Below are 15,263 nucleotides of genomic sequence, written 5' to 3'. Positions count from 1 at the left end.
TCGGCGCAGCTGCACGGCTTGTGTGGAATGCCGGAGACGGTCGTGCATAGCCCTTGTGTGCGAAATGTACACTGTCCTCCGCCACCCGATGGATGTATGAAGGCTGTCGATGAGGCTTCCAAGGATACAAGGCCACGCAGAGGCTGTGGAAGGCCATTATGAGGCAGAAAGGCTGGCCGGCCTAACTTAGGCCAGTGCCCCGATGTGTAAGCCGAAAAGTAAGATAAGTATTCATAATCAGGCTGCCACTACGATGCTCTTCCCCCAATTTCCAACCGGACGCCTCCGCGAGGCCCATCGTGGAGGCGCCAGCTCGGCCCGCGAAGTTTCGGCGGGGGAATTGAGCTTCGGCCACTAGGCAGTGAAAATTACATGCAAAGCTCTTCATGGGCCAAGGGGCAGGATAAGAAGAAAGAAAGACCTAGTGGCTATTCTCTATCTCAAGGAAGGGAATTAGGAGGCTGATAGGTATTCTGACGGGTCACTGCCCACTGAGAAGACACCTCTCCTTAATGGGTATTCTACCAGATCCTTTTTGCCGTTTTTGCGAAATAAAAGAAGAAACGGCAAGGCACTACCTCGCAGAGTGTGATAGTTATGCTAGGTCTAGATTTGAAATCTTTGAAGGAGAGAACAGCACTCTATCACTCTCCGAGATTAAATGGTCCAAAATCTTGGGGTTTGTGAACAAGTCCAAGGGATTTATGCAGGACACGAGAGCCGACCAAGTCCCGTACCTTTTAGGGATAGGGTACGAGTCTACCCATGTATTTAATCTCTCGGATCTTGGTCGCCCACCCTGCGTAATATATAATATATATCCTCATTGTTTGGCCTGCCAGGCCCGTTTGGGAATTTCGTCATATTCAGTGTTGGGTCTCTGCAATTTCCGCGCATTGAGAAGTCGTTGAAAAACTTTAAAATTTTTAAAAGTATTTGTTTACTTTTGTTTGTTGAGAACTTTGTTATCCACGTTTATACCAATAGAATATAAAAAATATTCTGCTTAGTTATTCAAGCTGATTATATTTTAACAAAAAATTCGTAGTTTAATTTTTACGTTTAATAATCACACTAAATTCTATTAAAGCTGGCTTTCGTAAGACAATCAACTTGATTAGATATTTCAATTCTTTATTTGGCACGTTGTTAATGCTTTTTTAACCAAATTTACTTATTTACTTGTTCTGTTTTTAAATAGGAACTTTCCTCACTCCTTGCGTAACACTTGGAATGATTCATTCCTGTGTTATACATCTGATGTTTGATGTTAACTTTAAAATGTGTTACTCAATGATTGCTGTTTTATGGGATGACGTGAATTTTAGCCAAGTTTTGTGTTGTAATGGAAGAATTGTTATGTTGGGGAAATCCCGTCATTCTGACTCTGTTATCGGTCTGTCTGCCTGTCTGTTCATTTCTTTCTCTCTCTTTCTCTTTCAATCAGAAAAACAAAATTTAACGTCTTGAATTTTCAACAATAGGCTGTTAATTCGATAAATTTAGCCAAAGAATGCATAAATTGTGCGGTGGGGTTAAAAATAGATATCCAGAGGCTTTAAAGAAGATATATTGGACGTGACGGTGCGCCAATTAGGCGGAGCTAAGTCATTAAAGTGCGTAAATAGTTTATGGCGTCAGTTTACGCCCACCCGCTCTTCTGAGGTTGCTCATTTTAAGTCCGTACAATATTTTTTGCACGGAAAGTGACAAAAAAAGTAACTAAGTATTTGAAAACAATTGTAAAATTTGAATTAATTGATAGACTAATTGGAAACAACTCGGGAATATTCAGTTTTTTCGAGCATAAAAATGTTCATTAGTAAGATTCACAGAGTACTATTTCAACTAAACACTTCCCAGATCCTTTTGAATTTGTTCGAAATAAAAGATAAATCAATTTTATGATTCACAGTTCTTTAAACTGAACTGGATATACGTTGTGAAACTGATCAGTAAAAAAAAGGAAATTTGGCGGCTTTTGACTGACATGTTTAGGTATTGATTATGTAGGATTGATTAGCATTACCTAAGAGTTCCAGTGTACAAGGTGTGATAAGGGTTTGGCAGATTCAGCTCATTTTGTAACGTCAATTTGTCATTCTGATAATCTATGTAAAACAAGGGTCACCAGTTTAGTTATATTATTTCCAGTTTAGGAATTGTTTTACGTATAAGAAATAAACGCGAATATTTCTGGAATGGAATAAAACTAAAACTGATGGTCAGGTCGCGAGAAAAGTCATTTTATCCCAGGAACCATTGAAAATCAACCGATTGGAAATGCAAATATAACAAACTTTTTTCTGTAAAACTTTTAGTTAAATTCACGCCTCGCCTCGGCTGAAGTTCTAGCAATATAACTCAGATTTAAAATTTTAAATTAGTCTTATATTTTGTATTACAAAATATTTACAGGTCTATCCGTTCTGAATTTTATGGAGAGGTCTCTATATCGATTCATCTAAATATTGATTAAAAAAATTCATAAAATGCCGGCCAAAATCAAAAATTTAAGACGAAGGAAAATCCGAGAAGGCTATTAATCACGGACATAAAGCGGCCTAATTGCGAAGAAAAGGGCGAAAACGTCTGCTCAGTATCTTTCAATGCCGATCCATTAGACCTACGCGTCTGGAACGACGTCACGTTGAAACGTGAAACCGTTATTTATGAGAGGACAAACAAAGCGGAGAAACGTATCACGATTAATCAGACCGCGGTTAATACCGCCTTGAAGTTTAATTTCAATTACAGCCAAGTGTGTACCATATTTAATGTTCGTTTTGCAATTACGTTAAGTTTCTCTAATCTTTCTTATGATTATAAATCTTCGTTAGAAACACATTGTTCTGTTGATAAACCTAAAAGTGAGTCATGTGTCTAGTCGTTCTTGGACCAAATGAAGATGACTGGTTACGGTTTACTCATTTATATAAGCTCAAATCTGCACACGAATGTACATATATGCACGCGTGTACAGAGTGCCTAACACTTGTAGCAATCCACCGGTAATTCCAGGTTTTGTAAGTTATAATAAATACAACGGATGTTGAACCGGCACACGGGCACTACTGGGTCTGTCTTCACTCGCGGGTTTTTCTTTGAGTTATTCAAACGCGTTTCGGCATTACGCCATCTTCAGTGAAAAACTGAACTGTTTTTGGCGTAATCCGAAACGCGTTTGAATAACTCAAACAAAAACCCGCGAGTGAAGACAGACCCAGTAGTGCCCGTGTGCCGGTTCAACATGAGTTCGCCAACTCGCAGACCAAACCCCATCATCTACTATAAATACAACGGAGTGACAAAATTATAAACACATTAAAAAATCACGATTCCAACAGTCAAAAATGATTTCTTTTGTTCATGATATTAAAAGAAAATTAACTCTGGAAATGGCTTGATCTGATAATCAAGATACAAATGTACATCTCAATACACAGTATTGTTTTGATTTAGCTGCGACAGAATTATAGACACATATTTTGTTTACCTTTATTTTATAACTCCAAAGGTTTATTCAGTATTCGCTGTACCGTGCCTTAGTAAAGTGATGACTGTGAGTTCATTTGGAGCAATTCAAAGTTATTTTAAAATGCCCAAAGGAAGAAGATTTTCTGAAGAGGAGCGCCGGTTGATTCACTTGCTCAATGAAGATGGAATGAGCTGTCGAGATATCGCCCGACGCATAAAACGAAGTTTTTCATCGGTATCGAAGATAATACGGCTAGGTGAAGACTACGGAAGAGAGCATAGCTCTGGAAGACCTCCTTCTTTGACCAGAACAGACAAATCGCACATCCTGCGCGTTGCTTCAAACAGCTTTTCGACTGCAAAAGCCATCGAAGGCAGTTGTTGATGTTTCTGTTCGAACTGTTCAGAGATTCCTTTAAAAAAAACTGAAAACATAGTCCGAAGAAAACCGAAACGCAAACCAGCTCTGAAACCCCTCTACAAACTAGCCCGTCTCAAATTTGCTGAAAAATACATTTTGAAAAATGAAGAATATTGGCGAAAAGTTATTTTTTCTGACGAAAAAAAATCAATTTGGGCGGCCCGGAGGGATACGCATACTACTTTCTTGATCTAACTAAAGAAGAAAAAATTTTGTCAAGGCGCCAAATGGGTGGTGGATCTTTGATGATTTGAGGGTGCATTGGGTGTAATAAAAAAGGGAATCTTTGTTTTATTAAAAAAAAAGTCAAGTCGGAATATTACAAGAAATTACTGGACAAAGAAAAAACTAGTTTCAGCGATTTATGCGAAGGGACTTTAATATTCCAGCAGGACAACGCACTCATACACGATGCAATAATTATTAAAGACTTGTTTTCACCGAACAGCATTGAAAAACTTGAATGGCCTACACTCTCACCAGACTTGAACATTATAGAAAATGTATGGGGAAAATTATCGAAGACGGTATATCAAGACTGTAAGTTGTACAACCTCGCCGACGAACTTAAAACAGCTGTTACCACTGCCTGGAATAATTTGCCTAAAGATTTTATTCAAAATTTGTACAAAACCATTCCAGAAAGATTACTGGAAATAATAATACTGAGTGGTAATGCCACAAAGTATTATAACCTTGTTTTAAATTGATTTTATCCCATGTGTCTATAATTTTTAAAGTTTAATGAAGAAAAAGATTTATTTCATGTGTTTTGAATAAATATTTGTGGTACAAACCCATTACATTAAAAAATCATAACAATTAGGGGTGTATCCCGATAATAAACTAATATCCCGATTTACTCATCGTCAACAAGACAAGAGGATCTTTAACGTCCGCACCTAGCCTATACGGCCTTATCGGACGTGTTGATTCTCAAGATGAGAGCTGACGCACCTCTGCATATGACGGAAAAGTGTTAACGCCGCAGCATTGGTGTAGTGGTGTCCCGGCCCCTAAGGGTCAGTAGCCACGCTCTCCGCTTGTCCATTCCGAGTGGTCGGGCCCGCATTGTGCGTTGTGCGCATGTAGATTCTGCAAGGTAGCAGAAGAGACACCAACACACTTACTAACAAACTGCGGAGCTACATTAGCCCGCAGGTGGAAGTGTTTTGGTATGTACAATGTGACCATAGAAGAGCTTCAATCATTAAAACCGGGCCTATTAATCAAGTTTCTTGATGAAATAGGACTCACCGATGTGCTTTAGGCAGAGAACGGGGGATACAATAGCTCTCAAAGGGCGCAGTATACCACACCCTGAAATATCACATCTACATCTATCTTCTCTACATGCCGAGCACATGGTAGGTATTTAGATCAGTCGAGGTTTCTCGGCCTCACGTTTGAGCAAAAGTTAAGATGCCCTTAATTCAGAAAATTTGTCCGATTAAGTCAACTGTTCTTTAACTCGCGTTTTAAGTTTTCTGCCACTTTGTCCAATGTGTTTAATATGCAGTCATTGCAATTAAGTTTGTATACTCAATTTTTGACTCGTTGTCAAACTTGTCTTTAGGTCCATTATATTCTATTGACCGAATAACTTCTTTCAATTAATTGATCTTTTTATAAAGCTAATAGCTTATTAAAAGGAGAGAAAATTCGAAAGGTTGTAGTTTGAGATGGGGAGTTGGTGTCCGAGTGGATCGAAGTCACGTAGATCAAGTGGTAGAGCAGCGGCGTATTTAGCCGAAGGTCGTGGGTTCGAATCCCGCTCGTCACACTAACTTTTAGTCTAACGTCAACTAATATCTTACATAAAAAGATTAATTAATTGAAACTTGTCTATAGGTTTGAGAGTTTTTACGTTTAAAAGCTACTCTAAAACTTTCGACTTTAAGAATTTTACCCACTTTTTCTGATCGTCCACCAATTAATGGCAAGCAACAGATTCAGATTTAGTGGGGTGACTGAGTCCGATTTTGGGTTGATGAGTGAAAAGAATCTGCTGGTCAAAACCATAGTGTTTTGAGTTTTCCATATGTCTATTTATTTGTTGTTTATTCAGGTTTATTTATTAGATTAATTCCGTATAATTAAATCAATTAGATTATTTATTATGGACAGGTTTAAGTCTAAAAAGTTTAAGCAACCATGTTGCGTGATTGACCGCACTTTCTTACGCAGAATCCGTGTCTGTCGCACTGAGGGAGATCCCACACGCACCCAGCAGTTAAGTCGCCGGGCCAATATCCGGTGCACGTACACAATTTCATTATATCCTATACAACAATGTAAGTCCAGTAAATAAAGATTTGTTGTCCGATGGACAAAAAAAAAAGCGCGCGTACAATTCATGTGGAGAGGCGTGCTTGTAACTCCTTTAATCTGATGATGACCGTTCAATGCTTGAAATCCAGATCGATGTAAACAACAAATATGTGAATTGAACCATCGTTTACAAACGTGGACTTTTTTCTTTTTTTTAAGTCTGTATTCTATTTACACTTTCAAACACTACATTCATACAAATAAATACTTCCATACAGTACACTCATTCCGTTTGGTCGGTGGAGTACTTGATATTCCTCCACCGACCTATACTTAAGCTAATCTAGATTGGGGTCAATGGAGTACTTTTATAAATATTCCGCCATCGATCTCGAATACACACTCTTACGCTCTCAACGTTCGAGGTGCGATAATGACGTTATATTTCACCCTCACCCCTCGCCATTCACGCTAATAGATACATCACTCAGATAAAACATGTAGACACAACACAACGTGGACTATTCTTAGTCCGAAAAACGCCAAATGAAGAATTTCATGCGATAGCATTAGTTATTTAACTCTATTCATTTTATTTCCATATTTACTTTTTTTAAAGTTATTATGAACTGTTCAATATTTTCTGAACATGGGATATAGTTATAAAAAAAGATAGTCACGTTAAAGAACTTATTTTAGATCACATTTTATGTTCAAAGTAAGCTAAGTCATAAACCAATTCCACTTTACCGTGCCTGCATAAAACCTCTATCGGTTGTTATATTACTTCTCTTTGAAAAGAAACTATACAGATTATTTGTAAGATTTCTTCTTGGTGTCTGGGGGATGAACCTGTAATTTGATCATTTCCGATCATTTTTTTTCTTTTTGGTCTGCCAGGCGTATTTCCGCCGCACATCATTTTCAGTGAATCACTGAGGATGAGCAGACCAGAATAATCGAGAAAACATACTACATATTGATATTTTTTGGGAGGGATTAGTGTAGAACATAGATTTTGGAAGAAATTTACAGTACTTACTGCCGGCTGCATAATTCTCGGACACGTTGCTGTCCCTCCTTTGCCCGTTGACCGCCGTTTGTTCCAAAGCCCCATCTGAAGTTGATGACAATTCGAGAATCGTAACGCTGAGACCGCTTTTAGGGCTTATCTCCCCTTTACAAAATCAAAAGAACAATAATTCTTCCATTCATTGTTAAACAATTATTTATTTACCTTTGACTACGGGTGGTGAAAGGAGTTGAATACTCTCTTCCTGCTGTGCGAGAGCGTCATCTTGTTTCATCTTGCATCAAGACATCATCAAGTGATTCTAGTTAAAACAATAAAAAAATATACATTAATATGATCAAATTAAATAAATTGTAGAATTACATGTTTGTGTTAACGAAGTCGGGTGTCATTTCGAAACTTTACGATTTATTTGAACTTGAAAGTGGGTAAGTTGCAAAATTGAAACATGATAACGTAGTGGGAAGTTTGTCGCGGTTCAACAGATAAAAGACCTCGCCAGCTAAAATAAATCGACGAGATAAAACCAATTCGGAACGTCTTCATTAATAATAACTAAATTTATAATTTTAGCTTTAGATAAAACTGTTTAATCGACAAAATTGTCCACTTCAAACCAATATTTTTATTGACCATATTTATGAAACATTTAGATCATTAAAAAATAAAATTTTTTTTTTCTTTTTATTCTTCATTGTTGGGCAGTTTTACTGTTTTAATCATTTACAGCCTTGTTATGGAAGAATTATGAATAGTTTCTCTACTAATCAATATCATTTATTCAATAATTACACCTTAATAAAGCTAAAGATGGTATAAATAGGGGTATAATGAATGAATGACGCAAATTCGAAGTCTTTATTAATATTGAGAGGGTTTATATTGTACCATTTTCAGAATAACGTCATAAAATATTAGTTAATAAAATTTTTCAGTGAAAAATATAAAATGAGTCAGTGTTTTATTATTATTTCGTTACTTAGCAATAAAACCTTTATCTGTACACAATTCAAAAGCAGCATTTAAGGTTGCTTAAAGTTGGCTAGTTAACCCTATATTCTTTAACCGTGTAGTTTCTTCTCCTTGTCAAAAAAATTATTTTCAATAGGAAAGATCGCTCAGAAATTACAATTCGCTGTGATAACGGTTGAAAAGGCCAAAATACCTTCGTTTTTCGGATGGAAGAAACCCCTTTGAGGATGTTGCCATATCATATTTGCACACGATCGATTTGGGCCAGTGGAAGCTAAACCCACATTCAGCCAGCATGGGGAAAAAAAGGGGTCTTCTCCCGAAACGACCTGCTCTCTGAAGGGGGTAAGAGTTCTTTTGTCGTTTTTAATTTAAATAATCTAAGGCAAAAACTGCTGACATTCGAACAACAGCGCTGGGCATTTAACGAGACCAGATGGGGAAACAATAGTCGTGGGTCTTGTCAAAAATATCATAGAAAATGTTACGATTCCTTTCTCGTTATACTTTATGTTTGTTCTTTATATCTAGTGACAACAGTACAAAAAAGTAATAACAGTTACAAAATTTGTCAAAAATTCGAACATTGAATAAATACTCTATAACAAGTAAAAAATGTGAAATCTTCAATTAGTCAATTTTCATGCTGTCCGGCATTGGGTCACTTATTGGGTCCATCTTCACTCTTGGAAGTTGTTGAACTACTCAAACTGAACTTCAGGGAATTGTCTGTCAACTTGTCTGATTATGGCTTGTATGTAGTTGGGTCCGGCAGTTGTAACAAAGGGTGTTTGCCGTGGTCCTGATCTTGATTGGCCGGTCGTGATGTCGGTTATTTTCGTTCTCAGTTATTTTTTTAGGTGGGTTCAATGTTGTTTTCTACTGAACATTTGCGTTTTTTTGTTGTGTAGTAGTTTAGTGGCATTAAAATTGTGAATGTGAATTAATTTGTTATTTATAAGTTTTTTGTCTTTAAGTTTTACATCCATAGGTTATATAGAAAGTTGAGTTTTCCTCCTTCTTGTGCGTTATGTATTAAAGTCATGCTTGTTTCTATTGTGCTTGCATGACTAACGACATCCCGATGAATATCATTACCACTCCCTCTTTCACATAGGCCCATCGATAACCGACGGACCCAATGACATACAAGCCCTATTCGATCAAAGTGACAGACGTTTGCTCACTGCAGATGGCGCAACGCTTTGTTTGCGTAATTGTTTCAGTAATTCGACAAACCCGCGAATGAAGACGGACCCAATGCCGGTTTAGCATTACTTAACCCACCACTGACATTTGTACATTTTTAAAAAGATTTAATATGAAAGCAATAAAAAATAATTTAACGAAAGTGAATCAATGTTCGTTATCGCTTTTTTGCCCTTAGGTACTTCAGGGTGAAGCCCAGTGTGTAATGTGTTATACCAATATTTATTTATAAGTACTAATAATTCCATTATAATTAGTGGTGTATTGACCAAATTATATTTCAATTAATTAATCTTTTTTTTGTAAGGTCTAGTCTGAAATGAAAATGTTATTGTCAGGAGTTAGATTCGAACCTTCGATCTTCGGTTCAAGAGCAGCGGCTATTGAGCCGAAGGTCGTTGGTTCGAATCCTTGACACTAACTTTTTCATTTGAACAAAACCTTACATAAAAAGATTAATTAACTGAAAGATGCATTAATAACGTCCGGTTAAACTACAGAATCAACATAAGATTAAGTTGTTATTTACTAGTTTCTTATATTGACTGCTGAAATCGCATCTCATTACGCTTTTCCCATAGAGAAAATTATCCTGAGTAAGAATTGGAAATATAATCTTGCTTACAAATTGTATCAATTGAAATCAAATATTCTTTATACAAAGTGTTTATTGAGTTACTTTATATGCCAAATTTATTATGATAAGTACAGATATCCCTTGTTTGTATCTTCTACAATCCTACTCTTATAATGTTTGTAAATACAAAAATAACGAGAAATTCGCTCCAAAGGAATTATTTAGAAGTTTTATGAACTTAAGGAGAAGAGAGAAAAAATCTTCTCGCGACTTGAACAATATTCGGAATCGATGAAGGCGATTATTGCTTCTAATTTTCAATCATATGCACACATTTATGAAAGAGTAGAGCGATTCAAGACAGTGTTGTGAATTTCTATGTTGCTTAGTAATCCTAAATGTAGATGTAGATGCATTAGTTGGGGTGTGTATTGTACCGTGCTCTTTAAGATCTATTGTATCGCCCATTCTGTGCTTAAAGCCAGAAACACTTACCCGATGCTACCCGACGCAAATCCAAACTTCGATTTTCCATAAGGTTGCATTACCCCCTTGCACATCTAACCTACCCGTCGCTCTGCACGTCACCGGGCACTCATATTTTTATTCAAACTACATGTATTATTGTCGTTATATTAATTACAAGGTACTTATTTTCATATAAACCAAATTAACTGTGATTAACAATTAATTAGTTTTTATTTAAAAAATTAATTTTAATGGCTTGGTAGAAAATTAATCAAAACACCGGAATACAATTGATATAATGAATTTAACTAACAATTTATTGTACTCGCTTCGGCGGTACATATACTAAAATTTGAACTATTTATTACACGGTTTTTCTCATAAAATTTAATTAACAATTTATTTCATAGTTTTGCTCTTAATATTACACCATTTTATAATGTCGGGTAGCAACATAACAGGACACTCATATTTTTTGTAGTTTATTTCAAACTAAGTATATGTAATTTTGTCGTTATATTAATTACAACATTTTATTTTAATGTAAACCAAATTAAACGAGATAAAAATGCATAAGTTTTTATAATCATTGTTTAATTATGATGGTTACGAGTAACTTTATTTCAAACAATTAAGTTTAACAAACAATTTATTAGATGGTTGTGCTCATAAAATTTAACTAACAATTTATTACAATGTTTTGCTCAAAATAGTGTATTAAGAACAAAAGATGCGTTGCGATTGTGATCGTGATTATTGTGATAAAGGCTGTGGACTGTACACGACGTGTGCTTGCGTCGGATAGATGTGCACACCCCACCAAAACGTGGCAAGGCGTCGGGTAGCATCGGGTAGCGTCGCATGGCATAGCATCGGGTAAGTGTGTTCCTGGCTTAAATGACACCGATAAGTCCTAGTTCATCAAGGAACGCAACTATTAGGCCCGGTTTCAGTGGCTGAATCTCTTCTACGGCTACGTTGTTTGTCCCAAAACGCTTCCTCCTTCGGGCAAGTGTACCACCACAGTTAGTTGGTGTATTGGTATTTCCTCTGTTTCTTTGCAGAATCTGCACGTGCCGTGTTGGGTTGTACCTATCTTGTTCAGATGTCCATTTGGTTTGCAATGTTCTGCTAAGAATCTGTTAGGAATCGCAGTTTTTTGAATTGTTTGAGTACAATGAGTGAGTTCCATTGTTCCCTCATTTTCGTTTTATCCTTCTGTCTGAGGTGTTTAGAGATAGTGTGCTTAGTAATCCTAAACGGGGTCTTGAGTTGAAAGGCGAGCAAAAACCCTTTGATGACCTTTTGTGTAAATAAGGCGCACGTTTTTAACTTTTCGTCTCAGGATCCCTTAAAAGAACCTGTTGCTTCGTCAGTTAAAAGCACCAACCTACCCAGGATTGAAATTTCTCATTTTATCGGGGCAATTGAAGAATGTCGTATTGTATGGGCATTTTCAATTCTTTGGTATAATGCTCTCAATAATGCTACATTGATTAAAATGGAATAATTGCAGTACTTGCTATCTAGTTTGAAGCATTAAATCAAGATGCTCATAAATCCTTGCTTGATCGTTATGAAAACTCTTGCATTCTGTAATCCATGCACATCAATAAAATTCTGCGTTTTATTCCTTTTAAAAATTTCTCTCATGTTGCACTTCAAAATTTTCTTACCGTTCATGAAAATTCTTTTAGCGCTATAAAAGAAGCTCTCATGTTTCAATTAGCCATAAACCATTTAAAAACTAATAATCAAAAGAATTTTGAAAATCAATGTAAATCTAGAAAAGTTTCTTCTTTGAACCGCAACAAGCTCCTCCTTTAAGTCATATTCAGCGAAGAGTAATACAAACTTAAAATCGATTTACTCATCGACTAAACATGATTCAAATTCATTATCAACAGCCTCTGACAAAGTCCGGTTTAAATAACGCTGTACGCGCTTTATGTACGTCTCCACATTTCCTTACTCAATGTTGTCAATTTTTGAAGTAAGAGCTTGATAAACAAACCCAGTATTCTCAAATACACTCTCCAATCATGAATCTCTGTTGAGAATGTATGGATTAAAAGTTGATTGGAGATTATGGTGAAAAGTTAACAAGGGAGCCATCATGGAATCTCTGAGCCCAAAACCCTATTGCGGGCTTGCAGCCTGCCACAAAAGAAGATACATCTTATAATGGGTCCTTATGAGTCCAAAACCTGGTGGAACAATACCACAGGTATGAGGCATGTGAAGAGATTCACCATCCACAAAACTTACAAAAGAATTACTTGAAGGCAACCGCAACCGAACCAGGATTCTGGTTGGGCTCCTGACAGGGCACTGCCACTTGAGAAAGCACATTGCAGATACTGCCTGGAAGAAGAGGAGACCGCAGAACACATTTTATGTTTCTGTGAAGGTCTATGTAGGTGCAGGTTATTGCAACTAGGACAAGAAAATCCACAAGCAAGATCCTACACCAAGGAGCCGCTGGCAAAGCTGTGGAGGTTGGTTAATAACCTGAAGATGTCCAGAGTTATAAATAAAAGGGGAGCACTATATATCTATTCAAGTCGAGGTGCAGTAGGCTTTGTTGCCGCCTCATGGTGAAAAGTTTCAAAAATAGCAATATTTTTACATTTTACGACAGTGTTAGATGTATTGTACTCACCACTTTTCATTAGTAATGTGGGTCTTGATATGGTCCGGATGAAAAAATTGATTTATTATTTTTCAATCCAACACAACCATACTTTCCATAAAAAATAATGTATGAATTAAAATAATATAATTACTTTTGTTAGTAGTAGTACATGTATAAACAAATTTAATTGCTATCTAGCACTATCTGCCAACCTTTTCTTTGAATTTCTTTGAAGATAGTCTGGATCATAACATTGCCAAGGACTGTGACTGGAGTCTTCAATATCCATTTTTAAATATCTGTATGATTTTTGTCCTGATGATGACCTCAAAATAGATCAAAAGCTTGGCAGACAATAGAATTTGTTTTTTCACCGAAGCCATACCGAGATCCAGATTAGTCGTGAACGACTTTAATAAAACATGCTCTTGGGAACATAAAATGATGCGAATAGATCGTAGGTTACGTGACATGAATTCGAGGTTAGCGTGCTTGTCTATGGTGTCTAATTTTTTTTATAGAAATTACGACAAGATTCACGAAGAATTGTTAACTGAGTATTTTCAGTTTTTATTATTTACAAATATCCCGTTAAGGAAATTAAAAAAGTAAATTAAATTTATTCAGTGTAGATTTTTATAAAATGCAACATGATTCGTTTAAAAATGTAATTTTAGTTTATATCATAGTCCGCTAGTCAATTTTCAATAAAATCAAACTGATTTATAGTGCTACAGTACAGTACCAAAATATAAATATTTAACTTTAAATTTGATTGTGTTTAAAATTAAAAGTAATAACAATATAATATGTTGGAAGCCTCTGGTCAGTAAGGTGTAGGAATATCGTGCAATGAATGGGAGTTATGAATCAATGTGAGAAGTAATGTAGCGCGCGCATGCAGACTATATAAACAAAGCCTAAGTGTTTGCTGGTAGTTCTACGGATTAAAACCAAACCTGAACATTGGTTGAACATTTCTGCAGTGGAATCTCAATTTCCTCAATCAAATTCAATATTTTCTTGATGAAAGAATAACAAATATTGTTTCATCGCAAATCGTGTAAGTTGATTTAGTTACCGCATCATCCTGCTCTTTGTATTGCAGCTGATATCGTCCGTCAGACGCGTTGCCGGAGTTTCCAAGTCGTGGATAAAACGCGATACTTGTCGTATATTTTGCGCGGCGATTAAACAAGAAGAGGAAGATGACGAACGAGTTGTCGTAAAAAAATAGTTAAAAAGCTACTTTCGCACGTCTGACCGGGCATTGGTGGTAATTCATTTATTTTAAAGGAACCCTTAGTGAACGCCAAAGTTAAGCCTTCAAACAACGTCTTAGCTAACAGGCATGAACGGATTAATTTCCAAGGCAAAGATTAAGCCTTTGTACTCAACAACTTGTATTGTTGAGTACTGTTTAAGTATTCTGATGGGCTAATGGTATAAGAGACATATTAAAACTTGCTTATCCCCAACTCCAAATAAAAAACAAACCATTGTTCAAATCATTTTTTTCAAATATTCTAGTACAATCATTTTTCTTATTTTGTTTTGATTGATGAAAAGGATTGGCGGAAAAAGATCAAAATTGGTTATTCGGAAATCGTGAGATGCGGTCTGTTGTGATGTAGGTTTCAGAAAAACATTTTCTTTGTCGTGCCAACGTTTCGATCTTTATTGAGATCATCTTCAGGGCCTGGGATTTAAAAACATTGTAACCAAAGTTCAACAATTTTATGCTAAATGGGAAAATTGGTAACGGTGCGAAATATGGGAATGGGGTTAATTCAGTAATTCAACATTTTGTCCTGGGGAAAATATTTCCCACTTGTTACTTAATACAAAAGCATAACAAAAAGAAAAATGAAACAAATAATATAAAAAAGAGACAATAAACATAGTTATTCAGATATCGTGAGATGCGGTCTGGTGTGATGGAGGTTTCAGAAAAACATTTTCTTTATCGATTAACGGTCATTAATCACCACACAGATGTCTTCAACATTTCAGGATTAAAAAAGGACACGACTGGAAAATTAGTACAAGGAACATAACCACTGAACATTTACCCAAAGCGAGCCTGGTATACAGAATTATGGAAAGATTTTAGATTGCCAAACTAGAAATAATTGTATTCTTTTAAATGATGTTTTGTTATAAATTATTTTTTATATTCAATCTAAATATTTCTACTCAC

General features: G+C 36.1%; 1 protein-coding gene across 3 annotated transcripts in view; it reads right to left on the bottom strand.

Moving 5' to 3' along the window:
• The window catches only part of LOC112127903 (potassium voltage-gated channel subfamily KQT member 1-like), a 155,708-nt gene that overhangs the window by 100,116 nt on the left and 40,329 nt on the right, over positions 1 to 15,263 (bottom strand). For all 3 annotated transcript variants that reach the window (XM_024229452.1, XM_024229454.1, XM_024229453.1), the window contains exons 2-3: positions 7,407 to 7,503; positions 7,212 to 7,346 (exon numbers count right to left, since the gene is read on the bottom strand). In XM_024229452.1, coding sequence (XP_024085220.1) covers positions 7,212 to 7,346; positions 7,407 to 7,476 — 205 coding nt within the window. In that variant the 5' untranslated portion in view covers positions 7,477 to 7,503. The remainder of the gene's footprint in view (positions 1 to 7,211; positions 7,347 to 7,406; positions 7,504 to 15,263) is intronic.

Source organism: Cimex lectularius, unplaced genomic scaffold, assembly GCF_000648675.2.
Source record: "Cimex lectularius strain Harlan isolate CLEC.00 unplaced genomic scaffold, Clec_2.1 scaffold228, whole genome shotgun sequence".
Lineage (NCBI taxonomy): Eukaryota > Metazoa > Arthropoda > Insecta > Hemiptera > Cimicidae > Cimex > Cimex lectularius.
Note: the sequence above shows the minus strand (reverse complement) of the source record. Positions and strands in the feature narration are given on the sequence as shown.